General features: G+C 40.2%; 1 protein-coding gene across 6 annotated transcripts in view; it reads left to right on the top strand.

Annotated features, from left to right (window-relative positions):
* Positions 1-27,209, top strand: part of enox2 (ecto-NOX disulfide-thiol exchanger 2) — a 163,765-nt gene that overhangs the window by 62,746 nt on the left and 73,810 nt on the right. For 5 of the 6 annotated variants that reach the window (XR_012772741.1, XM_075481793.1, XM_075481789.1 and 2 more), the window contains one exon: positions 15,542-15,709. Coding sequence is in view for 5 of the 6 variants with exons in the window: in XM_075481793.1 (XP_075337908.1) it covers positions 15,542-15,709 (168 nt within the window). In the remaining variant the exon portion in view is untranslated. The remainder of the gene's footprint in view (positions 1-15,541; positions 15,710-27,209) is intronic. The other variant, XM_075481791.1, reaches the window with a different exon arrangement.

The following is a 27,209-nucleotide window of genomic DNA, read 5'->3' as shown; positions in this document are numbered from 1 at the left end:
GTCTGTTCATTCACAGAAAAAAACTAACTCAAAGTGTGCACACTCTACAGATTGCCTGCCTTACCATTTAACCCACCGCTGCTCCCTTCAGCCATCGATATTAAAGCATTTTATCTGTATTCTGTGTTATTGACAAGCGTCAGATGCAAACACTAGGTATAGATGTAGCCTGCAGGTAAATGGCTCTTGGGAAATAAAAGCCACACTCATTGTGGAAGTGTTTCTGTGGGCAACCAGCTGCTCAAAAGCAATATTTTGACAAAGGCTTATGTGGAGCTGAGCTGTCGGCATCTGCCTCCCGACCAGACCCTCATTAGCCAACACCAGCACCAAGAGAACAGCCAAGATAGGCACCTCCTCAGCAGCACTTAAGAGAAAATGGCTTTCCAACGGCAAATTAAATTTTCGATATGAGACTCATGGGTGAGAAGAGGGTGGGCAGTGCAAGGTGAAGTGGTTTTTTCTGAGTGACATGTCACACAAATTCCCACTGATGTGGATCCAAGGGAAAATGTAACCCACTGGAGCTGCTAAAAGATGTCCGAATAGTAGGGGTGCCAGATATCGTCCCATGCTAGACCAGTTGTGTTTTATTGCCTTAAAATGTCATGGTTACAAAATTCCTTCAGAACCTCTTTACAGTTGTGAACCATTTTAATTAGCCTCATAAAATCTTTTTCATAACTAACACGTGGATTGGTTATTTTAGTCAGTCCATCGTTAACTCAATAACTCTTTGAATGGTCAGAATCTCCTTTGTCCAGAGATTCTCCTGCAAGGCATTATTTGACATCACATTAAAACATTTACAGGAGCTAACAGCGCATCATGCGTTGGATGATTAACCTGTCTTTTCAGATCCTTCATCATCCATAGTCCATAGATGAAGTAGCAAAATAGAGTTTGTCATCATTCATTAATGATCTTACCTTGGCCCTCCCAGGAATTCAGACCAATAGTACGCCACTTGATCTTGGAGAAACAGACAGGATTACGGTTTAGCTGGCGTCCATTTTTTTCAGAAATAGCACCAGCTTTTGGCTGGCTGCTCTGGGCCAGGAGGGCTACAAGGTATTTAGGGTTTTGTCTATGCTGGACTTTCACTAAGTCTGGTTTTATACAATGAAAGGTCATCAGTAATCTGTGTAATTCTTCACAAGTGCCTCAGTAGATTATCATTTATATCCCTTAAAATCCACTTGTAGTGTAAAGCATCCAGGGCTTGCAGTCCGATAGGTTTAGATAGTTGCATCAGCCTAAATTGCCGAAAGTAATTCTAGTTAAAAATGGATGCAAAGAATTTCCCTCTTGTTTGACGGCTTATTGAGGAACATTCGTCATAGACTAAAGAATACAGCCTAAGGCTTTTTGTTTAAATTGCATGGATAATTAGTGTGCTAAAGATGAAGTTGAGGGGAGGTCGAAAAGGGTTTTGATGAAACTTTGTGGCACTCTCTTTATGAAACATAAAAAAAAATCCACCCTATACTTTTCTCTGTTTCCTGGAGTTAGCCTGGCAGCTGCTTCTTCTGTTACACGGTACTCTATTGATTGAGAAGGAGATTGCAATTGATTGAGAAAGAAACTGAAATCACTGAATAATTCCAGTTTAGAGCATGCCATTATTGTGGCAGCATGCCACAATAATGACACATTCTGCACAGGGTTATTAGGTTTTTTTTGGCACTCGGGCAAGTTTATCTGTGCTGTAAACAAAGTGATACCATTTGATTACATGTTGGGTGTATATATGTTTTTTTACTTTTGTGATATTCTCACTCACAGTTTCAAGAAGGATCATTCTAACTTGTCACAAGAAATCGGTATATGATATGGATGCCCTTGGAACCTAAAGATACAATCTCCTTGACCGAGAGAAAGCTGCTGAATTTTCAACCTTGCCACAGTTCATCTTGTGAGGAAATAAAATGCATATATAGTATAATATTAAAACTGTGCAATATCTGTCTACACCAAATCGAGGAAATGCAGCAGTGTTGACAGTGCTTCAGCTACCAGATGGCCTGCTCCCTCTGTTACATTTGTTCAATGCATTAGATCTCTTAATGGATCTATCCTTCAGATGGAAGTGGGACTCTTTATTCATTACATTGCTGACCGGCCTCTGTTGTGCTCGGTTGCCTCCTCTAAAACTGTATAAGTGTGATCTATAAAGTACCTAATTGCTTTTGTCCTGATCCCCTCCACGACCAGGCCATTTACTGTCTGCAAAGATCATTTCCTGCCCTATTTCTGGAGCAGTCATCAGGGAGACTCAGCCACTTCAAAGTGAAATACCGTGGATGATATTGCAGTATTATTGTTTGGTTTATCTGCCAGATTATCGAAAGCTTGTCAACAGCTGGGAATGTGCAACTGATGGTTGCCGGAGCACATCTTTCATAGAAAATGAAGGGTACATTTTTGCAAATCAGCCCCATCACAAGGTCAGGATCGGATGGTTTGAACGTGGAAAGGTTGGTCTGTGTGTAATTGTTACTGTTACTTGGTGAAATAGGCATGGACTCGCTTTGCTTTTGTATATTTACAGGGACACTTGAGTGCAGTTCAGAGACCGTCTAAAATCGATGGACGTGGCCTCTCTGTCACCCGTTGGTTTTAGAGGGAGGAGCACCAAGTTAACAGCTAATGCTAGTGTTGCCTGGATTAGTGTGTATATATAGTATATATATTTAGTCTGTATATATTCTGTGTATATTATGTACATATTATTTATTCTCTATATATAAAAGCACACCTTTGCACTTCTGGTTGGATGCTAACTGCATTTCATTGGCTTGTACCTGCACTTGCTCATTGACAATAAAGTTGAATCTAATCTAATCTAATCTAATTTGCAGGTTATCTGCAATGGAAATTCTTATTGTCTCCTTTTATCATCAGAACCATCCAAAATGTCCTCTGCATTATGCACATTTGTCAGTTATAGAAATGCCTACACACTGCATTCAAATTGGAAACCATAAAAAAGGGTCTGGTGGTCTGTTTGTCCAGTCAGCCAAAGAACAAGCAACAACTCCAATGAGCTCAATGTGAATTCTGCAGTTTATGAGAAAAACTGTGGAAAACAACAAAACGATAGCAATGGATCAAAATACTTAACATGTCATCCAAGTTCATTCGTAACTTCACCACGTCTTTGTGCATCAAGCTAATCGCACCACCAAACATAGATCTTTGGTGGCTCATATCCACTTCGTTATGGACTTATTCCAACACACTAGCATACTGATCAGTGGGAGGGGAATTATCTAATGATGCCATAATGAACTGTGTGGAAAAATGAATTAATCGAAGATGTTATGATACAATTTGTTGAGTGGGAAAAAGAAGTTCTTGTATAGTTGTCTGTTGGAGGCAGAAATGCACTGGAACTCGAGCCCGGCAGCCTTCAGTAGTATCACACTTAGAGGCACTTCCACATTGATCTCCCTGTTGATGGACTGCGTTTATATTTTACACACTTCTATATACGGTCTCTTTAGATGTCAGCAGTGGACTTTTCTTGAACCTGATAGTCTTAGTTGTTCAATTTGTGATTCTTTGGCTCCATTAGGGAAGACATGAATTACATAAAATGTAGGATTTGGAGGACTAGCTGTGCATTCATTTTTCTTGCCGCTGACAAAGCGCATTGAAGCAGACAGTTCGCAGAATATTTACAGCCAGTTTTTGAAACAACCACTTAAGACGCATTTTTCAAAGCAGTTTTGGGTTCTACACGGACACAAGTCACAAAACGCGTTTTATTCTGGCACCAGTTGGCAAGGGAGGCAACAGTGAGGAGACAGATTTGACCCCGTAAAGCTGTAATGGAGCATCAGTGGGTAGATGTGAGCAGTTTGTTGAGCAGCAGCCTGCTGATCCTGGGCCCATTTTGATGCTTGATTTCTATAAATTATGTTATCAATTGGGAATATGCATCTCTTTTGAATTTATTTTTTTGTATTCACAAGTAAACATTTAAAACTGCCATGGTACTAAGATTAAATATGTCAATGGGTGAAAAATGCTAAACAAAATTAATTCAAGTCCAATCAAAGATGTCCTGGTTACCATTTTCACACATGGATCGGCCACCATAGACTGTAGACCTTAGACCCCATGGAGAATCTTTGGAAAGTACTGGAGAAGACTTTACCCAGCGGCCCGACTGTCCCATCGTGAAGCATTCGATACGATATTCAAAACTAAAGCTGGTCAAACTAAATATTAGTAATAGTTTCTTTAATCTGTGCAGGGGATGAATGATGAACTCTTACTGCAACTTGAAGTTGGTGCTAAGTAGTCTCGGTGTTTAAAAGGCTTTACTAATATTGATATTTTTAGTTTTACTATTTATTGTCAAGCTCTCTTTTATTTTTTCTTATTTATTTAGTTAGTTAGTTGGTCTGTCTTCTTTTTTTCCCTGGTCGCATTGTGTGTATCTTGCAGTATTTACTTGCCTTGGAATCCATTTTCCCTTCCTGCTGGATTCACCTTAAGTTCTTCTGGGTTCTTGTAAAGTTTCTGATAATGCATTTGTGTGTGTGTGTTTTTTTTTCTTTTTAGTACATCCTAGAGAGCACAGTTTCTCTAATTAGATCTGTGATTGGTGAAAACAAGGGATGCGAAAATAAAAGGAAATCACAAAATTCTTCAGATCATCATGGGATTTTTGCCCACTTTTGCCATATTTTGATGTCATTTCTGTCCAACTAACTGGCTCGATTCATACACTGTGCACGTCCTCCACAATTATGCTCAACTGTAGCTGATTAAATGTTTCCACCTCATGGACATGTTCTGCCCCTGAAATTGAACCATCAAGGCAGAAGCCATTAAATAAGCTGATTAGTTGATCCGAGTGCTTGGAAAACTATCTAACGTTAATCGTGCTGTTTAAGATATTTTGAACTTGAATATGGCGTCTGTCTTACCCAGACACACTTATTATCAAAGCCCTGTTCCCAATTTGGCTTATTCTTCTGATTTTGATGCATTACTATTTTTCTCGCGGTTGCTTGCTTTGCTGGGGAAGTTTGCACCAGGGGTCATGTTAAAAAAAAAAAAAAGAAGATGATTCACTGGCACCTTCGTCACATTTCTTCTCTCTTTAAATGAGTCAGTGCCTAGCTTTAGCATGCATCAGTGGAAACCCAAGGCATTTGAATAAATCAAATAAATCAGTGCTCCTAAGTGGGTGTTTACTTGACTGAGTGCAGCCTATTGTGACCCCAACTGCTCCCAGCCTCCCCAAAGTATAACAAAGATGTTTTGCACTCTTGTGCCCCGCTCGGCTATTTTCTTTATTTATGACTTGAGTTTCTGTGTGGCAGCTTTTGGAATGGATTCTCCCTGACTTGTTCCCTGGTCATTACAGGAAAAAAAGTTTCTCTTGCTTCACTGAATAATTCCTTCTGGCACACTAAAACCCTCTTTGCACAAACACCTTTCCTCCCATTTTCCAGTGACAAAACAGCAAGGGACTTCAGACAATGAGTGCTGACATTTTCTGCCACAGGGCCCATTAGCACTCCCATGTGTGACAAAATTTTGTTTTCTTTCTTTCTTTTGTCTTTTAGCGAAAGCAAAACAAGACAAAAAGCATATTCGTGTTAAAGACTAAAATTTTTTACTTGTGATCACGCCCCTACGGCTTGATTTTGTCATCTTTTTCCAACGGTGTTGCCTTGAATCTTTGGGTTGGTTTTCAAAGCCACAAGTCTGTGTGACCACGAGGGTTTGAGCGTGTGAGAGTAATCTAAATATCTTCCGAAGGACGCCGACTTTCACCAAACTGTTATCGGTGAGTAGATGAACATATTTTATGCCAGAAATAAGGTCCAGGTTTTAAAAAAAAAAAAAAAAATCTTCCCCCTTAACACAAGACAGGTCAGATTTCTGTCATTTGTTAGTTCTGGCTGTAACTACTTGCAGTTCAGCAGTTATATCGAGGCGCCGTGTGTTGTGATCAGCTTGTGATCACCATCAGGCTTCACAGTGAGGGCTTCATTGTGCTGGATCAAGATTCAGAGCTCTGACTACTGGAGAATGACAAGTAGCCATCTGGTTTTTCTTCACTCCAGACCTGCATGGTAGCTTCATCTCGAAATAGCATCAAAGACTTGTCTTTTGAAAATGGGCTGTTGCATCTAAAGCTAGAGAGATCTCAACTGAATTGTCACTCAGAGGGTCTGTTACATTTGGATCAAGTTCCAGTCGCAGTTATTTCTCATTTCAACGAGGGGAAGAGAGGCGACGCTTCATGCACAAGACAAACACAAACAACGAAGGAGCACTTTTTACAAGTATTAATTGACACACAAGGGAATAAGGCCTCTTATCTAGTCTCCTTGAAACTAACTGTAGCCTCTGGGAGGTTCTGAAGTGCACTGACAAGGTGTGGGTGTGCTTTTCAAAACCCGGTTTACAAAGAAATCTGTGAAGCTGCAACACAAGCCAAGTCAGAAAAGCAGTTTTGGGAATTTTGATGTAACCTAATGAATCTTATTTTCAAGCACCGCTGGTCACAGAGTCTAATCTCCCATTTGTTTCAAACACGTTGCCATATTTCTTTTTAGACTACAAGCTGTCATAGTCAATTCTCCTTTAATGAATTGTTACAGACGTCCGCACCATTGGAGAAGGTAATTAATCAAGATGTGAAGGTTTGCAGTACAGTTTATCAATGCTCTCACATAAGACAATTAAGTAAACAAATTCACTCATTTCTTATGAATACTTTTTATTCTACAAATCAAAATTATTGGAAAACAAATGTGAATATATGGATTTCCTCCACAGCACGTGTGACCTAAAAATGCTGCTGTTTTACTTGTACGGAGGGCTTTTTAAACTGTTGCAAACAACCACAAAAGAATACATCTTTCTGCTTTTAAAAGCTTGTGTCAGCGTTGGCAGCTGGTCCTCATAAATCTTTTGTGCTGCATGTTTCAGTCCTTCCCCTCGCAAGCATAAAACATCAGTGGTCTGAAGCAAATTATGGGGCAGCTGAGATTTCTGAACAGGTGGGAAATTATAAAGAAGTAAATAAAACAGGGAAATAAGAGGAAGGTGGCAGCTAAGCGCCGGAGGGATGAGAAAGGCAAGATTGAGAAGAGACTGACTAGTTCAAGAAGTGCTGTTAGATGATATTAAGGTTTACAGACCTCGTCCATTTAAAATCCTAAAAGGAGGTTCAGTCCCTTACGGGAGCCTGTTCTGTCTTATTAATGGGGATGACCCTTTGTTTCTGAAGGAGCAGACATTTTCTTCTAATAGTTTCAGTTTCACTCGTTCAGCAACGATTGCATTTGTGACCTGAGACTCCATTACTTTCTAGCAGTTTTGGCTAATCTATATGCTCAAGTTTCAGGAACTAAGGTTTAAAGTAAGCTTCCTAATGTACTAAACACAACTAAGAGTGGAGTTTGGCTGCAGAGCCCAGCGTGGCCATTCACAGCCATTTATGTCGGCACTCGGACAGACACAGCTCGCTCTGTGGGCCATTGTCGGGGTACGTTGGAGTCGGTGAATGTCTCATTAGCTAGGTCTCTGGAGCACAAAAACACATCAACATAGACTGGATGTTTGTCTGACAGACTGCAAATCGCTTCAGCAACTATTTCAGGGAACGGTGAGCGTTTCCAAAGCCATTGGCATGAGAACACCAATGCCAATTATAGCGAAAGCCACGCTATAATAATGATGCAGGAATTGCCCGCATGGCCAAGATATCTGTAGGACTGTAGCCTAACTCTTGGCGGCTTGATCTGACCATACCCGATCTGCATCATAGTATCCTGTCTGTCAAAGCAGAGAACAGATGGTAAGAGCTGAGATTTAATGTGGCCTTGAGAACAGGGAAAAAATAAAAAGAATAGGCCTCCTGGGAAAAACCTACATTTTAACTCTATTGCCTCCCACAAGCACTTTGTGGAGTTATTAGTGTAACGTTATGCATTGCTCTCAAAGGACATTGCACACGAGTGTGTCAGCTAACATGACCTTATCAACTGCTGTGCTGTCTTACAGACGTACAGTTGCTCACTCACTGCATGGCAGAAAGGGCACGGGCCTTTGACAGTAGAAAGAGGATTAGACCGCAAACCCAAGATTCTTAGTGAGTTTAATGGAATAGAGATGAGTTGATGGAGATTTGAATAAATTAGCCTTCAGTGAATTAGCCGAGGCCTGGAGGATTGATGGAGGGCGTCTGAGGAGGAGTTTTCTTTCACTGTCGCGAATGCAATGAATAGTCATGACATTATTATGACACACTGGTACGTATTAACTGAGCTCTGGTGGCACAGCAGAAATAAGTGTGTTAAATGTCGATAAACACACTTTAACTTCACCTTAAAAACCGTTAAAAAACGCATTCATTGTCTCTCCCGTGGCTCTATATGCCGCTGTGTGTGCGACATGCAGAGCAAGGGTAAATTTGTAAATGCACAGTGAGATCCTCCAACGGTATTGTTTTAAAATGTCAGCACAACATCGGGGAATAGATTAACCTTTACCAAACCTCCCTACTGTAAAAACATAATTTATTCTACTCAATTATTAGGATATTACCCCTGATTGGTGCCGCTGACATTTACTTAAAGATACAAAATGTTGAATATTCTGGATTCCTCTGATTAGAAGGTATTAGCATATAGCTGTTGGGAAAAGCATATAGCTGTGTTTTCTTTGCATGGCATTGGCATGCTGCTTCCCCCCTTCCAACACTGTTTAACCAGGAATGTCACATTGAGAAGCAAAATCTCTTGTTTCCGTAAATCTTGGTCAAGATGGCGGTGTAAAAACTGCAAAAAGTTCAACGTAAAGCTGTTTCAGTTCTTAGTACAGTATAAAATTCTATTCATTCATTTAGCAGATGCTTTATCCAAAGATGCTTACATGTGATGCCTACATAAGGAAACCTGTAAAGCAGCGATGGTGATTATAAATAAAAATGTAGCCGTTTTTAACTCACCATGGCCTTTTACAACATATGGATATGCTAGCAACCGACCTCAGAGCTGTTTGGTTAATGATGAATATTCATAGCGGCAGTTTTTGGCACTTTGCTTCCATTTGCATTTGTGTTCCAGTTTGCTGAATTCACTTTACTGGCAGCACCTGCTACACAACAAAAACAGTAAAGGAGTGACTATGTTCCGTGTGAATTAATGCAAAGACTAAGCATTTAACTGGTGCCGTTGATAAAAAATAAAATAAAAATATGTGTACATATATATGTCTACAGAGTGGGTCGGATTTTCCACTAAGCATGTGTAAGTCTGATGAATTATTCTGCACATTCTTGGGCTTCATTATGGAACAAAAAAGTTAGTTTTTCCCAAAGTTTTACCTTTGGACTGTTGCGTAACAGTTGAAATACCTTCATTACTGAAATGTGTTGACATAAAGCAGGGGAATTGTCGACTTTCCTGACCGTGATTACCTCTTCATTTGTTATTCTTGTACAACAGAGTTGAGTTTACCCAGCATATACGAGTTGGTCTTTATTTGACGAGTTTCCATGGAAACAGTCAAACTTAACTACTACATTCTGTATGATCTCCAGTTAGTTAAAAACTCCACAAGGACCAGTATCACTGCGCCTTCTGTATTCATCATAATGAATTCTCTCCAATAGATCTTCCATCACACTCTGAGTGGCAGATTAGTTATTAATTTTAGGGGGGTTTTTTAATGAAAAGAGAAGTTTGGCTTTACGTGGATTACATTTGTCCCTCTTGGTCGACAACTTCAGCAGGTACAGTATAAAGAAACACTTAGAAAGTCTTTAAGGTAATTAACTAAGCCCAGAATAAGAGAGAGTGTCAGTGAAACCCCACGACGGCATGTGTGATTGCAACAGAAAAACACAGACATGGTGTAAGACGGCTGTGACTCATGGTTACTTTAATTGATCGTGGGATTCGTGGACTTGTCCTGTCTTGCAGAGGCGACAATCGGTAAAGTTTTTGCACCTCTGCTCTCGGACCAATAAGGCTGTAAAAACGAGCACAAAGCCCTAAACCATTGAGTTTAAGTCAAGATGAGCTTACTCTGCCTGATGATGTAGCTGTAGATCCTTTCTATTCTCCTCTTGTGTTTTCAACAGCTTCTTTGTCTACGCTATAAATACACAGGAAGTGAAAAGCTTTCCTAATAGTCTCTTGAGAATGCCAGAGCTGCTTGGCATTCTTTGCCATCCATTGCTAAGCCACATCAGTCAGACACCTTGTTTATTCATCTGCTAAGGGCACTCATAACCTCACAGTCAGCTACCTTTTTTAGGATGCTGCAAGTTCACTTCCACAGTCTTTGGCCAAGGGATGTTCTGTTGTTCAGATGGACATTACAGGCTATGAATAGATTGACATCTCATTTTATTGCGGTGACTGAAACCTTTTTTATTAGTTGTGGAGGATAATGGGGGTCACACTTGGTTTCATCAGTAACATTTCTGGTTACTGAAGTCTAATTCGGGATCCTGTTTGTAATCTTGCCAGCTGCCACCCAACAGGTCCCAGCTTTGTAGCCTGTGACTGTTGCATTACTCCCACCCACTATTGCCAGCTCCGTAATAATTGCAATCCAACATCATTATGAATCTTATCTCTTCCCCTCAAGCACAGGGTCTACATTAAATTTTAATACGAGATATGGGACCTGCAACAGTTCAGTCATCATAATACATGATTGCCAACCTGTGTTGATTTCAGGTTCTGAAATGAGATCCTGAATTTGATGCTTTTCTTTGATTTACGTAATTGTAAACAGAAACAAGATAATTTAGAAAAACAAAGAAGGGGACTTTCAGAAACTGGGATGACCGTTAGTTTGACTCAAACACACTTATTTACAGCTTTAAGGGATCAGATTATAATTGGTTTACATCCCAAGGTCTCTTTTTTGAGTGTTTTGTTTGATGAATCCCAAAGAAAGCTGGTTTGGTTGTCTGAACAGTCTTACTGTTCAGATTCTCGCCATGCACCACAATCCTGGGCCACAATCAGGCCTGAACTTGGATCCTCTGCAGATTAGATGGAAAGAAGCTGAATAGTATGGAAAGATAAACAACAACAGAATATAGCAGAGGGACTTGTGGTATCCTGTTTGTAATTGGATAGTGGCTCTGGGAATTGCTGCTCCCACTTCTCTTGCCCGAGTTGAGTTTGACACAAACATCAGGAAAACATTTTCTGTTTTTCAGCTTAAATTCTCTCAAATACATCCAAGTGTGATTTAATGACCATGGGAAACTGAGGCAGTGTTTCTGAAGGCATTTCGTTATCTCTTTGTGTATGTCTATATTATATTTTTGATCATATAAAATTGAGAAATCTGTTTTGTCTGAACAACATTCTTCCATATTTTCATGTCTCCTCTGACAAAAGTCCTGTCGAAACAATATCCAAGTCACACTTCCTGACTTTCAGAAGTAATAGTTTTAAGGGTTGTGGATAGCCTGTATTCCCTAATACAGTAGTACACCGCTTACTTGGGCTGTTTTCGATGTTTATACAAAGTTAGATGGTGTTTGCCTTTTGTCTCGATGGGTGGGTGTTCTCAACCACTTTGTCTATTTGATGATACAAATCAGTGGAGCAGAAAGGTAGTTTGTTGACGGACTGAAAGGGTTTAGTAATGAAGTGGAAAAGTCACAGAAGCTAATTCATCTCGGATGTTAGGAATATGTTAATGCGGTGTGCCACCAGCTGGCCCTTAGCCTTGCACAGATGAATGGACACACATTAGACTGCATGGTCTATAAGTTTCTCCGTGCTATCTTAAGTTAATAGTCCACCGCTTATGCCATTCCCCTTACTGATGCCCTTCCCCATTGTACTGAGCTGATGTACATGTCCTTATGCTATGCACTTTTCACACCATCCCATTGGTTTTATTAGTATATAACAATTACATGCAGCTTTATTGGAGAATTGTAAAAATATGTTGGTAAGAAAATCGTTGGAGCTCAGTTTAATGATGGTTAAAGCCCTGCTCTCTGACTGAAAGATCCCAGGTTCAGTTCTTACAGCTTCCTATAACTTAAAGACATCATTAAAAACTAATTATAGTCCGTATTTAATGGCTTTACTTTCATACTTGGTTGTTGGAGCAAACATGATTACATCTATTGACACGGACTGCTGCATTCATGGTATATTAGATGTTTTCGGGTGAGCTTTGCGTATATTGAATGGTATAATTGTGAAATCTTAACTATAAGAAATAAACTGAGGCCACCGTGTTTATGTGAAAGAAATATTTTTGGTTATCTTGTCTGATGATTAGTGGAAACCAAAGGACCTTCAGTTTGCTGTTATCAAAGCCAAAACAAAACCAAGTATTGTTTTAACCACTGCAGTTAAACACGATACTAAATCTACTAAATTATACTAAAATATATATTTAATCTAAGTCATGTTTTAGATCAAATAAATAAAATTCCTACTGAAAACTTTCACATGATTTTATTGATAATGAGGCTGTCACTGACGGCACTTGACAGGCCCTTGTTTACTGATTCAACCTTTTACTGCATATGATTTAGTGATTTCTACATCACATTGCCCCACATTCACAGTATTGACTCTGGCTCAACTCCAAGGGGGTCACATGGGGTCTTGATGATCCACTTACGTTCACTGTGTGTTCTAATGGTCCTCTACATTCCTGGCTCTCTGTACCATTAGTGCTGCCTGTTAATAATACATCCGTGGTGTAAGATCAGCTCAGAATCATTTGTGATAAATGTTGTGTTGCATTCTTTAACCTAAAGTTTGTCTTTCACTTCAGCTGTTTTATTTCCTTAATCTACTCTGCAGCCCCTCTGTCCGGTCTCCACCCATCCTCCTGCTATTTCTTTTCTTCCTCCCCCCTGGGGAGTGATACTCACTGCCTCTGCTCCTCCCTCTGGCCAGATGTTGAAATTTAAACATGCCATTCATCAGTCTACAGATACTTGAGTAGCAACGGGAACAAGGGCGATGACCCAACAAAGACGTTGTTGATATACAGCCTTATACACACATACAGACACGAACATACTCGTAGTCCAAAAGCTCTGTCTTCTCTCTACCCTGCATTTTTAAACCAACATGGATTGGTTCTGACTCTCAGAACCATCCACCTGATTTGTGATTTAATTTATTTTGTGTCCAAGCTTTACTTTACAAACACCATTATGTCCTGATTATCACACAAACTGTACTCTAAAATGACACATTTGAGTCCAAATTTAAAAACCAATCCCTCTTAATTCTTCTTTGAATTGAAGCCATCTTTGTGTCACATTTTAAGAAGACCTGTTTTATCCTTCAGGAGAGAAGTTTGTCAAATCTTTGGATAAGGGCACCAGCATGAGCAAAAGAGAACTTTCTGTCCTTCATCTCTAACTGTAACAGCACTGCAGCCATCGAAGCCGAGTGGTATTTCCCTTCCAGCTGTTCAGTGCAGTTTCACTTTTTCCACGGCTCCTCTTGCCTTTCTTTCTGGGAAGTCTTCATGACTGAAAGGCTGTCTCTATCAATGTAAAATGTAGCTGTTTATTGGTGACAGGGTTAACTTTAGCAGAGTAATGGATTCATTTCACTCCAGAGGATTGACGGTCATCTGTAAAGAAGTGTGACAGATGGCTTTTCAGTAGAGATCGACCGCAGAGATCTGTGCGAGTGTTTGAGCTTGGACAGAAGATCTATTTCAACTCAACCGATATTCCACCCACCATTCCACCCATATTTTAAGCCCTTTTTTTCTCAAGTTGTTTTTCTGGATCATCAGCATAACAGCCTCTTCTCTGACAAACTTTGTACTTTTGTTGTCGATGCCTAGCAGCACAGTGAAGGTTTCTAATAGATGGAAAGGGTTTGCGCACACGGCGGTATTTTTCACTGACAGCATCCTGATGGTTTGATAAGATCCAAAAGAGGAACTTGATAGTCTACACTCCCATTCAAGTGGCACTGGATCTCCAGTTTAATTTTTATCTGAGTCTCCCATTTGTCAGTAAGTGTTGAGCCACCAATCAGCCTTGCTGCTGACTGATGGAAGTCATGAAAACTGATGACACAGTTGACACAGACATTTATAATCTCATCTGTCGTCACATGGGGGGAAAACTCAGTTACACGTGTCCTGGTGAAATAATTCTTCCCAAACTGCTGCGTTTAGATCATTTCATCCAAGTCTTCTCTCGTGAGAAGTACAGAAAAACAGTTTTTAGTTCCTAATAATGATGTTTTTGGTGTTTTAGAGCACGGTCTTAGTTGAATGTAAACTGATGAGGGTTCTTCAGACCTCTAAATGAGCTGCAGTAAAGTGGGGCTTCTGATCTGTTGTGCCATGGGAGAAAAACAAATTTGAGCACAAAGAACTGTGATGAATTTTTCATGAAAACAGTCTTGAGTCTCTCCAAAAGCCCCGCTTTGAATTCTAAACAAATATGACCCTTAAAAAAACCCGCATAGAAGCTAAAATATCCAGCAAAAAAAAATAAATCACAAATTACGTTGCAAACCCTCGGGACTCTGCAATAATCTCACATAATGTTTGCTTAAAATGAACTACTTGTTCCCCAGATGTTTTTGTCCTGGTTGTCATATATATATATATATATATATATATATATATATATATATAGATAGATAGATAGATAGATAGATAGAGATATATATATATCTATATATAGATATAGATAGAGATATATAGATATATATATCTGAAGTGTTTAGTAAACTTGTCTCAATGCACAGAATATCCGAGCTTGAATATTTGTCTTGGTGTTGAACTACCCGATATCAGACACAGTGAATCAGTTGCAAGTGTTGCTGTGTCTTAGTGCTACTATGATGCAACGCTTCAGATCACTCACAGTTTGGTGCTCTTTCATGTAGGGCTGCGCCAAATGTTTCAAATTAAAAAGGCACCACAATATCAGCATGTCACATAGGATTGCTTAGACTGCGGTTGACCTTTTTCACTTCGGACATTTTGACTTAAAATAGTAGGACGTGCACAGAGGCATTGGTGAGGCCTGCGTTCCGCTACAACTTACCAGCGTGCACAGGTGCAGGAGTGAAATGCAGCCCTCATTAATTCCCCTGAGCTTAACACCTTATACTGAAGTATTTGATTATATAATGCAAGTCATTCCGCTGTATTCATCACTGATATCATATGTCCAACGCTCGTATGAAAATTCTTGGTGACGGATCAAATTACGACTTAGTTGTCTGAATGATAGTTTCTCCTGATAGAGTATTTAATGATGTATTAAGCTCTATTTGGTATTCAAATCTTCGATAACTTCAGTTCCTGCTATTTTAAGTGCCGTACCAACCACATAACCTGGCAGGGTTTGATTTCCTGTGGTAGCTGTTCAGAAGCTTCGTGTATTATCACATGATCTGCAACAGATGGAGTTTTCTATAAAATGTCATCTTTATTGGGTTGTGTCTCAGTGTTTTTCCCGTCTTGTTTGAGTGTCACTGCTTCATTTAATCTAATGTTTTGTTTTGTGCGTTGCGTCCTCCAGGACTCAACCCTCTGCCCTTTGATCCATCGACCAACAACGATCCCCTCCAGTTCAGCAGTTCCAGCGGGCCACTGGTGACTGACTGCGCTCCCTTGGAAAACACAGCCGAGAGCAGCAACAAGAGGAAAAGAGCCAGCCTACCTCCAGGTGCTGATGGCTATCTCACAAGTAATGCCCCACTGCCTTGGGATTACTCTATAATCTCAAATCCTCATAATTTTTTTTCTGCAGCCTTGTCGAATTCAAAATAAAAGTGTCTAAAATTTCAACTCGAAAATGCCTTCGTTCACTCAGGAGAACTTCGATATAACAGCTGGATTTCATACCTTGCTATTCCCTTCATCTTCCTCTATTAACATCAAATAACTTTAAAGGGAATTGTGGCATAATCCTATTATTTGATGGCAGTATGGACAAAGAGTAGCTTATCACAGTCTCCGCTCTTTTCCATTATCTCGCCATGTCCTGAGGCTCTGGTTGTCTGCCCTGTTTAGAGGTCAGGCAGCTGCAGTAGGAAACTGCTCCACTGAGATTGTTTGTGTGTCTTTGGGTGTGTGATTGACTGTCTGTTACCGTGCCAACACCGTCTGCCAATCACAGCTCCAACGCGCCTTCAGTTCTCTCGCACAAACGCTGACCTTTCGCGCTAGGAGGGGCACACAGATATGTTTGTGTCCATGTGTTTATGTGAGTGTGCTATAATTAAACAGTCATTTGAGTAAGCGGTGGGTCGCCTCGTAATGTGTCAAAGTAAAGAAGGACTTTCTAATTAAAGAATTAAGAAGTCCGCACTAATTAATTGCTTTGTAAGTAGAAAGAAGAAGGCCCTTTAGACAGAGAGGTGTTGTTCCGTGTTCTCTGCTTCCTTGGCGATGCTAATTGGTCTGAATTAATACTCCACATTAACACAGCCCTAATCGACTGTTCATCTTTCCTTCACATCTGTACATGGATGAGTCCACGGCTTGATAACTTAAATTACATTTTAATTCACAGACCAAGTTTGAATATAGTTGGGGAAATTCATCATAGATGATTGCCTGACAAATACGCGGGATCTGTACAAATGATGAATTTTGTTTGAATGTTAATAGCTTCACATAATTCTTTGCACTTCCGCTACTTACTATAAATTAGTACCTTTACTTGGGGTACGTCTTAATGATGTGAAAGAAAAGGTGTTTTATTGAGAATAATTGTTACTCTGAGTTCTCTTTTCTAAAATCAACATTTAGGCCAACAATGGGGGAGGACATCCAGTCCACATACAGAGCATGCAGGATTATGATGAACCACTTAAAGTGTCAGTTATGTTTAAAAAGAAAAAAAAAACCTCCACGTGTATGTGTTTGTACTTGGTGAAAGATGATTGCACTCGTGGAAAATAATGCACCATTTTTGGTGCTCTGAATTCTATGCGATCAATAAGCTCTGCGTTTTCTGACGTCCCTCTCAGCCCACTGTCATGTCGTAAGTCTCACGCGAGATCACTCTTGTCAGTGCGACCAATGCAGGATTGTTTCTGCCATTGTCGTGGCAGGAATGTTGAATATATATATATTTTTTTCTCTTCTGCCCTCGTGTCACAAGAACGAAAGGAGAGGCAGAAATAATCCCCCTAAATTGCCCAGAACATCCAACAGCCACTGCTGTGTCAAAAAACATGAGCAGAGCATCAATATGATGAGCTTTAACGGCTCTATGGGAGAACTTATGTACTTTTTTTTGCACAATTTTACTTAGAATCTACACTGTCATCATGTGTTGGATGTTATAAAAATAGTTTGATGTTCATTTTGTCCTCACTTCCATTATGCTTTATCAAATATAAGGCTGTAATGGTTAATGTGGGGGATTAAGGGGAGTTTGTTGAAATCTATGGCAAAGCCTTTGTCTAATGTTTGTTAGATTTAAAACAGCTGATAGTACGATGACAACACAAGATGGCTATGTTTTGCATAATTAGTCAATGTTATGCTGTAATTATGTTTATATACTTTATTTATTTGATGAGGCAGAGCTACACTAGGTTTGCTTTCTTATATAGATGTATTTGCCTCTGCTATTTCTCCTCAACAACTAAATGGGAGACAATTGCTGCATTAACATTCTTCTTTCTCCGCAGTGATGTAGGGGTCACGCCGAGATGTTTCCGCTTAGCGGTTTGTGGATGTCGAGAGCAACTCGAGCTGTGTACTTATTCTTGCTATTTTTTCTTTATAATTACTTTTACACTTGATAAACACATTATGCATTTGTGTATGCATCCAAATAAACAGACATTTGTTCCACATAACCCAGCTGCACTTACTTCCAGTTACTTCCAAAGACATAGAGGATAACAAACAAAATCACTTGTTTGGTGTGGCCCATGAGAAATTCAATCAGTCAGTCTTAATTCCATCCTATTGATGGATTATTTGCTGCTGATCTTTAAATCGCTGCATTAAAAATAAACAAGCCTCCCGATTCATGCACTAATTTGGAGCCCTCACCTCGTGCGATCAGTCAGTGGAAATGTTAGACGTTGAAGTTCATATTCCGTTCACTCATCCTCAAAATAGACGCTCACATGACACACAGATTCAGTGTAACTAATTATATTTTAAGTAGTCCAGAGTGAAAAATGTGCAGAGGAATTGAGTGATTGCAAATCATGCAAATTACGGCTGCTCTGTAGGATGTGTCGACTTTATTGGGACCAAAAAAAAGGAAAAAAGATCAGTGCTGTGCCTCGCACTCTTGAGGCACTGAATAGTTTGAACATTTCGGCATGCCGTTTTTAATTAAACTCTACGTTATTGGCCAGATCTGCAGTCTAAAGCAAGTATTTTTGAAAACCACAAACAAATTTAAAAGTAACAAACATAACAAAGAATGAAGGCAATTCAGTTAAAAAAAAGTCTACACTGTGTGTGCGTGTGTGTGTCTTTCAAAAATCCATGATTAGCAGAGCCTTAGGGCAGCAGGCACACTGTAAAGATTTTTCTACTCTAGTTTTTATCAGTTTTACAGCACAGCCAGAGATGGCAATTTCCCCTCAAGTCCTGCTGTATTTAAGCTGCAGGTGGTGAGGAGAATGAGATTTCGAAATGATGGTCTCTTTTTTTTTTTTAGCGAGGCAGTGTTTTCTGCTTGCAATGGATATAAATATCAGTTTAGGAGCAAATGCACAAGCTGGATTCCATTATCTCGTGCCCGTTATGTTGAGTAATGCTAATGATGATCCCTACGTGTGCTTTTCAAAACAAAGTTAAGTGTGATTTTCAGCTGAAAGCAGAGAGAGCTGAATAAAAGCGAGCGTGTGTGTGTGGGATATCAAAATAGACATAAAAGTGATAATTGAATAAATGGGGGGGGGACTCGAGGAAGTTCTAGAGGAACTTCTGAAAAAAGAAAAGTTTGTATTAAAGACATTTTTCAGGCCTGAGAGCAAAGGGGTTCCACAGCAGCGGGAGGTCCTGTCAGCTTAAGTAATGAGGTGTTTTCACTCGCTGCGCACAGACTCTGCCTGCAGCACTCTTTCTGTTTTTGTTTTACCAACATCCTGTACCCGTGCAGCCTCTGATCAGTCAATGAGAGCGCACACTCTTTTGGAAGTACAAACACATAGCCAAAACACACGTATGTAACATGCGGACGGGCATCAATCTGTTTGACATGCAGTCTGCTTTCACTGGAATCCATCTCTCTCAGTCTTCGTAAGTCTGCAGTAACCAACTGTGAGGAAAACGCTTGACCTTTGCCTGAATGGGTTTCATGCAACCCCGGCAACAAGGTCGCTGGGCTGGAAAAATGATTGATCTGTGCAGATCCGCATTTTCAAAACAATGGGCAAATGTATGGGTTTATCTAAAGTATTTCTAATAAATCTATTGGGTTTCAACACAAATGCCTGTTAGAAGCCAGTAAAAACGAATTGTACTCTCACCAATCAAATCTCTTATGCATTAACCTTTAGTGGGTGTGGAGAGAGAGAGGTATTGAATAAAATGCTATTGATTCTGCAGGCGAAAGGTTAATGTCATCAGGTCGGGGAAAATAAGAATACATGTGTTTGTAGCTTGTGGTGATATTTCTGAGCCGAGTGCAACAAAGTGGCATATTAGGAAGTGTTATTTGGACCTATATTTGTTCAGCCCAATGGGAACATGTTGTAATGGTGAGAATATACTGAAACGTATTCAAGCATCAATAATACCTAAAATAAGTGTTTAGTAGCCTTTTTTTTTTTTGTAGACTTGTGTCATAATGTTCATATCATGGTACATCTCTGACTCCTGTCTTGAGTGTTGAGCTTTAAGCACAAATTGTGCCTTACTCCCCATACCTGCACAGGGGCCACAGGGGCCATGAGATGTAAAATTTATCATCTGCTGTTGTCCACAAAGGCCTGCGTGGCCGAAAATGCATGACGGTTTAGGCCGAGGGGACAGATATAAACCCATCCAGCTATGCATACAGACAGTGTAATATAAACAGAGCTGCCCTTTTGTGTTGAGCCACCGTAGCCTCGACTACAGAAAAGCTGCATTTTGACAAACCTTGGTCCTTTGAGAGCAGCGCTGCATCTTTTATTGTCAAGCAGATCAGTCCAGATGGCTCTGGCAAAAACAAAGCAACACCGTCGAGCTAAAAAAGGTTAACCTGGCTCAGTTTAACACCCTCTGGCACGACGCCATGTCGGTCAACCAGATACGTGCTGCCACACTTTCCAGTGCGAACAGTGTGGTTGTAATACATTACTGTTGTGACCACCACCGTGACTTGTTGTTACAAACCATTGTGCTGTGTTTTGGCATCTGATGAACACATTTTATAGACGAGACCTATGAGGGAAATCTGTGCTCAGGGTTTGTATTAGAAATTCTCAGAGACATTCTGTCAGCACAAGGACTGTGTGAGCGTGTAGTTCATACCCTGTCGTTTTGCCCTGGCCTCCTTGTGATAAATGGTTTTTCAGCCTGACTGAGTTTTTCAGTGTGGAGCAACAAAACGGCAGAAAGCTGCAGTTCACTGAACGGAATGTGGTTTTATATTTGACAAAGTACTGTATAATAGTTTCCTGTGTTACATGCACCAGCATTTCTTTTTTTGGCCTCTTTTTGGGAAGTAATGAATCTGAGCCTTAAATAATGTAATGTGATTGCATTCACCCGCCACTGGCAGGCAAAGAGCTGCTGGAAGGTAAATAATGAAATGAGCTACTAAAACTGTCAAGGATGACAATCCACTGAGATGTATGACTGTCGTTTTGCATGCGTGTAAGTGCGCCGTTGTGACTGCTGTGTGCTGAGGGGGGAGATCTACAGCTAGATGTTTGTGACGCTGACGCCACACGGTGACGCGGAGGATTTTTTTTTTCTTTCCTCAAAATGAACTCATTCGCTTACAATGCTGGCGCACTATGAAAACCAATGAAGTCTTGCAGTCTGAAACTGGTAGCTGCATGCTTCTGAATTGCTCAGTGTAGTAGGAATGTTTTAACTCAAAGAAAGAGTAGTATCCGAGCTGACTGACAAACCACAGAAGGTTCTCACCCTCTCAGAGAGATAACGACTGCACAATGCCCGCGTGTCTCTATGAATGGCGTGTGCTTAGCATAATTGTTAATATCATAGACTGCTCTTGATCTCGGTCAAAGTGGACTTACCGGATCCGGTATTCTGGATCTATTGATGATCATCAAGCAAGGAAATTAAATTGGAGTTCATGCTTTGTCGCATCAACCGTTTCTCTCCGCAATGATTTATTTATTTATTTTTTTAAATGTGCTGCCGTGCTCCCTGTCTCTTTACTTTATGCTGCAGTGGTCAGGGATTTAGTGCCATTCCACCTCCTCTTGCAAAGCCTACAAATGTGGAATCTAAATAATTCAGTTCCAGAAGACACTCTGGCGTGTCTGTAGACTTAAGATAAAGCTAATGGCAAAGCATGGCTCACACTCTAAAAAGATTCTGATATAAGAGATCTTCATCTGGCCTCTGTATTATTTTTATTTGATTTTATTTCCCCCATGATTAAAGCAAACAGAGCAAGGTCGCTAATGGCTGCCTGCTCCTTATTTTTAGTCGGGCACAGCAACAGACAAAATGAATTAATGATACACAGAGTATAATTTACTTCATCACTCATGTTCTACAAAAACAGCAAAATCAGCATGCCACATAAACTGCTCTATATACCGATGTAATCTTTACAGGAAAGGGTTTGAAGATTTGTCTCCACAGCAAAACCTAGAAATTTAGGGAGGCACAAGACATTTGAGGGTATAATGTTGTTTGATTCCATGCAAGAATTCAGACAAGACTTCCTATTATGTCACCCTGGACTACTTAATACTAAAAACTGGACAACACAATATCCTAAAGCTACTGCGGAGTAATTAGTAATGGAAATATTTGCTTTATCTCTATTGGGTATTTCATGCTAGATTGTGTGCTAACCATGTTGCCTCTTTCTTTTTTCTTTAACAGAATTAGAAATGCATTTTTGTAACAGAGATACCACTAATTGAAGTTAAAGCACTTATACGTCTGTAGAGGAGTGCTGAGCTTCTGTCGTACTTCCTTTGTGTCTCACACCCCCACCCCCATCCTTACTTAGTTGAAATAGAATCTGCCATTTCCTCTTGAGTGCATGTTCTCCAACTGAGAAGACTGGCCCAAGATTCAAGGGCTCAGATGCTATTGAGAGGTTTTATCTATAGTGTTTCTCATCTAGACACCAGCGACTCTCAGATCTTTACACGTCTGAGACTGCCCCAAAACACCATGAATAATCGCTCTCTCAGATAGGTTGGATTGCTTGATGAATTATTTATCTTGTTGATGCAGATGAGCTTTGTTTTCTACTTCTAATGGGGCAACTCCTGGTTTCAACTAACCTGTGTAGCATATTGAACTCATTTAGATTGCCAGGGGACTTCTGGCACCATGTGACAGTAGTTCTTTGCTCTTTGATGTGATGCAAAAGGTAACATTTTAAAGAAAGAGCTAAAGTAGAGATCACAAGGAGAGAGGTAACCGACACCAAAAGAGCAAAGAGATTTCTTTACCCACACATTTCTCTGTTGTTGTTCCTCTCGGACATCGGTCACCCCTTGATGCTCCAAAGGAATCTTATTTTTCTGAGCAGCACTGTGCCCACAGCAGCATATTCATCACAGACACCCCCCACCCCTCCACCTCCTCTTTTCTTCTATCGCCACCTCTCCCTCCCCTTCTCCGTCCTGCTGTCTACTCTCAAAGCCTCCAGCAGGGTTAACTGATCCACACCAGATGAGTCTCACTGCCTTACATTAGTGCTCTAAGCCTGTGTGATGAGCATGTCCTGTCTCTCCTCTTCATTATTCCGCCAGCTATTTTCAAGAGGCATCGGTGCACAAGTGCTTTAGGAAAGATCGGCCGATGACTATTTAATCAAAACCAGCCTAATTTAAATAAGTGAATAAGTGAACTGTTGTGGCTTTGTCCCCCTTTGTACACACTGGAAGTGGGAAAGTGCAGATCTTCAGCGAATAATCACGTTGCACCTGCATTTTACCTGCATATATATATATATAAACATATTTATTGCAGTTAGAAGGACTTTCAGAGCTGGAAGACAGTGGGAAGCCTTCTAAGGTAGTCTGATGAAAACTAACTTGTGTTTACAAAGCCATGTGAGCTACTGCAGGTCAGTTTTCCATCCACACAGCAGCTGAGTCATTTTTCTGTGTCAGTCACTGGTGAGTGTTCAGTATATCTTGACTTTGGCTGTTCAAACATGTGTTAACTTAACATTAAACTGTCCCGCACAGAATTTGCTCAGTGACACCATTGCGCACAGTTCAGATTATGATATGATCTTATTTTGTATAGAGCCAACTATTCCAATTGATTTTACATGTTTAGAGTAGGAGGCAAATGTTTGCGACACCCCTACCCATTCGTTTTCAATCGGCAGATACGTCTAAGCTTTTGGTTTACACTGTATATGCACACTGCTGAGCCGGGATAAAAGTCACCGCCTGGATATAAATAAGCAAATGGCTGAAGTCACCCCATTGGAAAAGTACCGAGGTGATTCATATGGTTCAGCTGGCAACAAGCTGTTTAACCAAAACTTGAGCAGAGAGCTAGTTTCTCATTCCTTAAATATCCATGTCAGAGCACAAACTCTGTGGTTGTGGAAAAGGTGTAACCCTTTCTCAGAAGGGTCACCTTATTGGTCTACGTCAAGTAAACAAAACAACTAAAGACGTTTCTGAAACTGCTAAAATTTGGCCAATTACTGCCCAATACATTACTGAAACAGTGAATTGTAGTGAACAATCATTTTCGAGAAAGAAATGTGGTCAGAAGAAGATGCTGAATGATTGCATCAGTGTTTAGCCTTAGCCTCTTTCACACAAGGCTTTTCAAGTAGGTACCGTGTGAAAGCACAGAGGCGGAATGGGTTGAGGCTGATCTGCCACTGATGCACCTCTGAGCTGGCAAGGAAGGTAGTAACGGAGGCAAAACAGGCTCGCCTCGTGTGTAATCAATTTTTCCACACGGCAGACCTGACGTGCAACAGGACACAGCAATGTGGGGCTGAGCTGCATCCGTATGGGGTGTGTTCATTTAGAAGAGGAACAGCTGTGGGTACATTAGGACATCTTTTCTTTTTCTTTTTGCCTAAAAGGCTCAACTGATGGCTGAAAGAGGCTATTAAGAATAAAATCATCAATCCACTCATACAATGCAAATACAATTCAAGGTATCGGGACTACACAGCTGTAGACTTTAGGAAACCATGCATCTCTGAGGCTAATTGGGAGGGAAAAAAGCTACACTCGGGAGCGCAAAGACTGTTATGATCTACATCAGTTGGTCAGGTCCAGGGTTCGGTAATGTTAGAAGCCCAAACAAAAAGTCTGCTGAATGACCAGGTTTTTCTATTGGTAGATTTATTTTTTTAACCTGATGGCTTGGGCATATTCCAAGATGACAATCCCAGGATTCATCAGGCTCAAATTGTGAAGAAGTGGTTCAGGGAGACATCATTTTCACACATGGATTGGTCACCCCATTTAGATCTTTGATTGTATATTTAGTTGCCTCTACTAACTATAGTTGGACACCAAATATTAAGAGAAGTAACAGTAAATTGAAAATTTTTTAATAAAAATGAAAGAGAAGCTCATAATGTCAATAACATGTGAAAATCTGTTAAAATTGTTACCAGATCATCCGAAAGTTCTTGGTTTAAGCAAAAGCTTTATTTGAATCCAGGATTATTTTCTTTTTTCTCTTATTTTTGGTCATTCCTACTCATTTCTTTTTCCCTGCACGTGGTTGGCATCATGTCAGCAACATGACGGATATCGTCCTTTACTGCTGCCACTCCTGCTGTGTGAGAAAGCAGCGGTGCCTGTGTGCAGAGCGAGAAACCCCTGTGTTATTGTGTACTCTGCCAGCGCTTCTCACTCGTCATCAGGTGGCCTGTGCAGGTGGACGTGCACAGTGAGGTGTCGCCCACCAATCCATTTTCAAAGTGGGGCTTAATGCTAGTGTACACACAACCGAGGGAGTGTTTGTCGTTGTCAGAAGTCTTCAGCTGCCTGTGTGTGAGCCATATTAGGTGCAAACAACATAACAAAGCGTCGGAGAGAAAATACAAGAAGTGAGATAACACTTTGACAGACGCTACAAACTGCGCAGCATCTTTGGCACTCTGGACTCTGCACTGTGCACATGTTCGTAAACCAGCCAAACTTTGTACATAAACTATGTCAACATGAGTCTGAGTTTCACTTCTTTGTACACTTTGTGTTGTATTTTTAGTTCTTTGTGACTAGAAGTGCCATTTTTGTCAAATAATGAAAAGATCATTAACAACCCTTTTTTAAAATGAATTTCTATTTTTTATCACTCAAAACAAGTCTCTTAGGGGTATCCATTTCATAGCTTCTTAGTAAAGACTGCCAAAAGAAACTCTGTTTGATCATTCCACACCCTGATAGATGAGAAGAACGTATTCACCAATCCTAGATGAGTTTCTTTTTCTGTTTTCCAGCTTCACTCAGAGACATGTAAGAAAGACAAATGCCTTCATCTGATTACATGCCAACAGTGACTTTGGCTGATGCTTTAGCGTTACCAAGTTATATTTTGCACTCTGCTTATACTCAGCCTGTGATGAAGTTTTTGTTTGGAAGTGTTGAAACATTGTCACAGACGTCCAGGACATAAAGATGACTGAGAGAGACGCTGTCAGTTAACCATAGGAAATCTAGATTGTCATCATTAAAAGGAATGATGAAAATGAAAAAAGACAGGATCAAAGTGCACCATCTCATCAAAGTATATTCTTAAAGGTTTTTTTTGCAGTTTTGATATACTTACAAATTAAACTGATCAAATGAGAGTTTAACAAGCTTCACAGTAGGACCAAGCCTTTATTTTTCAACTCCCAGTTCTTATGTATTGTGGAATTCGTTGGGTTTTCTGGCATCAAACTGGTGTCAACAGAGCAGCGGCTTTGTTAACAGCTGCTTGACTTCACCCTGCTCGGCCTGAGTTCCCCCTCAGGTGTTGGTATTGTATAAGGAGGGCTAATGGGTTTAATCTAAAGTCAGCACACCAGATGATTAAGGATATTAAATTCCCAGCTTTGTTATAATGACGTTCACCAGAATAGTGTTTGAATCATTTGTCAGAGCCACAAGGAAGTGTTTTGTTTGTTTTTATGACAACATTACACTTAGTCTATTTGATATTTGCCATGTCTATTTCACACATCTGTAACACATCGGTTTATGCTTTTTGAGGATAAAAGTCTTTATCTTTTCCTGTGTATTGCTAAATAATTTATATACACTTAGATCTTGGCTTTGCAATAGACCAGTGTGAATTAAGATTATCTAATTGAAGTGGTACCGCTGCTTCGCTTAGCATTATTCATTCATCTTTTAAAAAAGAGAAAAGCGTTAACAAAGGCTTCCAGTAACAGTGATCTCACAGTAGTCTTTTTTTTTTTTTATAATCGATATTAAATGTCTTTTTAAAATTAATTTTGCTGACGATTTCATGTAACTGGAGCAGAAAATGTGCGGAATTTCTTTCCCATATCTGTGGACATCGGGAGCACACAGCAGAAATGCATTCAGATCTCAGATAATGAATGCAAAGTAAACCGTGTGAAATTACTTTGCAGAGAGAGCTGGTGGGAGCAGGCCCAGAATGGATTTTTATAAATAAAAAATGTGAAAATGACTCAGTCGGTGTGCTGTATGGACACGCTGAGCTCCGACTGCTTCGCCTGCTCCGATGCAGAGTCTCAGCATTTGAGGCTTTGATACTAGAAGTCAGCAGCTAACCTCTGTTGTGAGCGTGCGCTGGAAAGGCGTGTCACCGTGCCTTGCCACTCTGCTGCAGACGGTGTCTTTGCTCAAGTGTTAAAGCCACTCTAACTATCTCTCATGGTTTCAGCCAACCATGCTGCCATTAGAGAAACGATGAACATTTGAAAAAACTGCAGTTATCTCCGCTCATATAGTCTTATCAGAGAAGGCACTAGACTGACTCATTCATTCATTCATTCATTCATTCATTCATTCATTTATTTATTCATTCATTGCCCCCCTGCCCCAAGTCTGTGCCTTAAATCTTGCATGTGGCCTGAAGAGCCAATCCATACTGTC

The sequence above is a fragment of the Odontesthes bonariensis genome, chromosome 13 (assembly GCF_027942865.1).
Source record: "Odontesthes bonariensis isolate fOdoBon6 chromosome 13, fOdoBon6.hap1, whole genome shotgun sequence".
Taxonomy (NCBI): domain Eukaryota; kingdom Metazoa; phylum Chordata; class Actinopteri; order Atheriniformes; family Atherinopsidae; genus Odontesthes; species Odontesthes bonariensis.
Note: the sequence above shows the minus strand (reverse complement) of the source record. Positions and strands in the feature narration are given on the sequence as shown.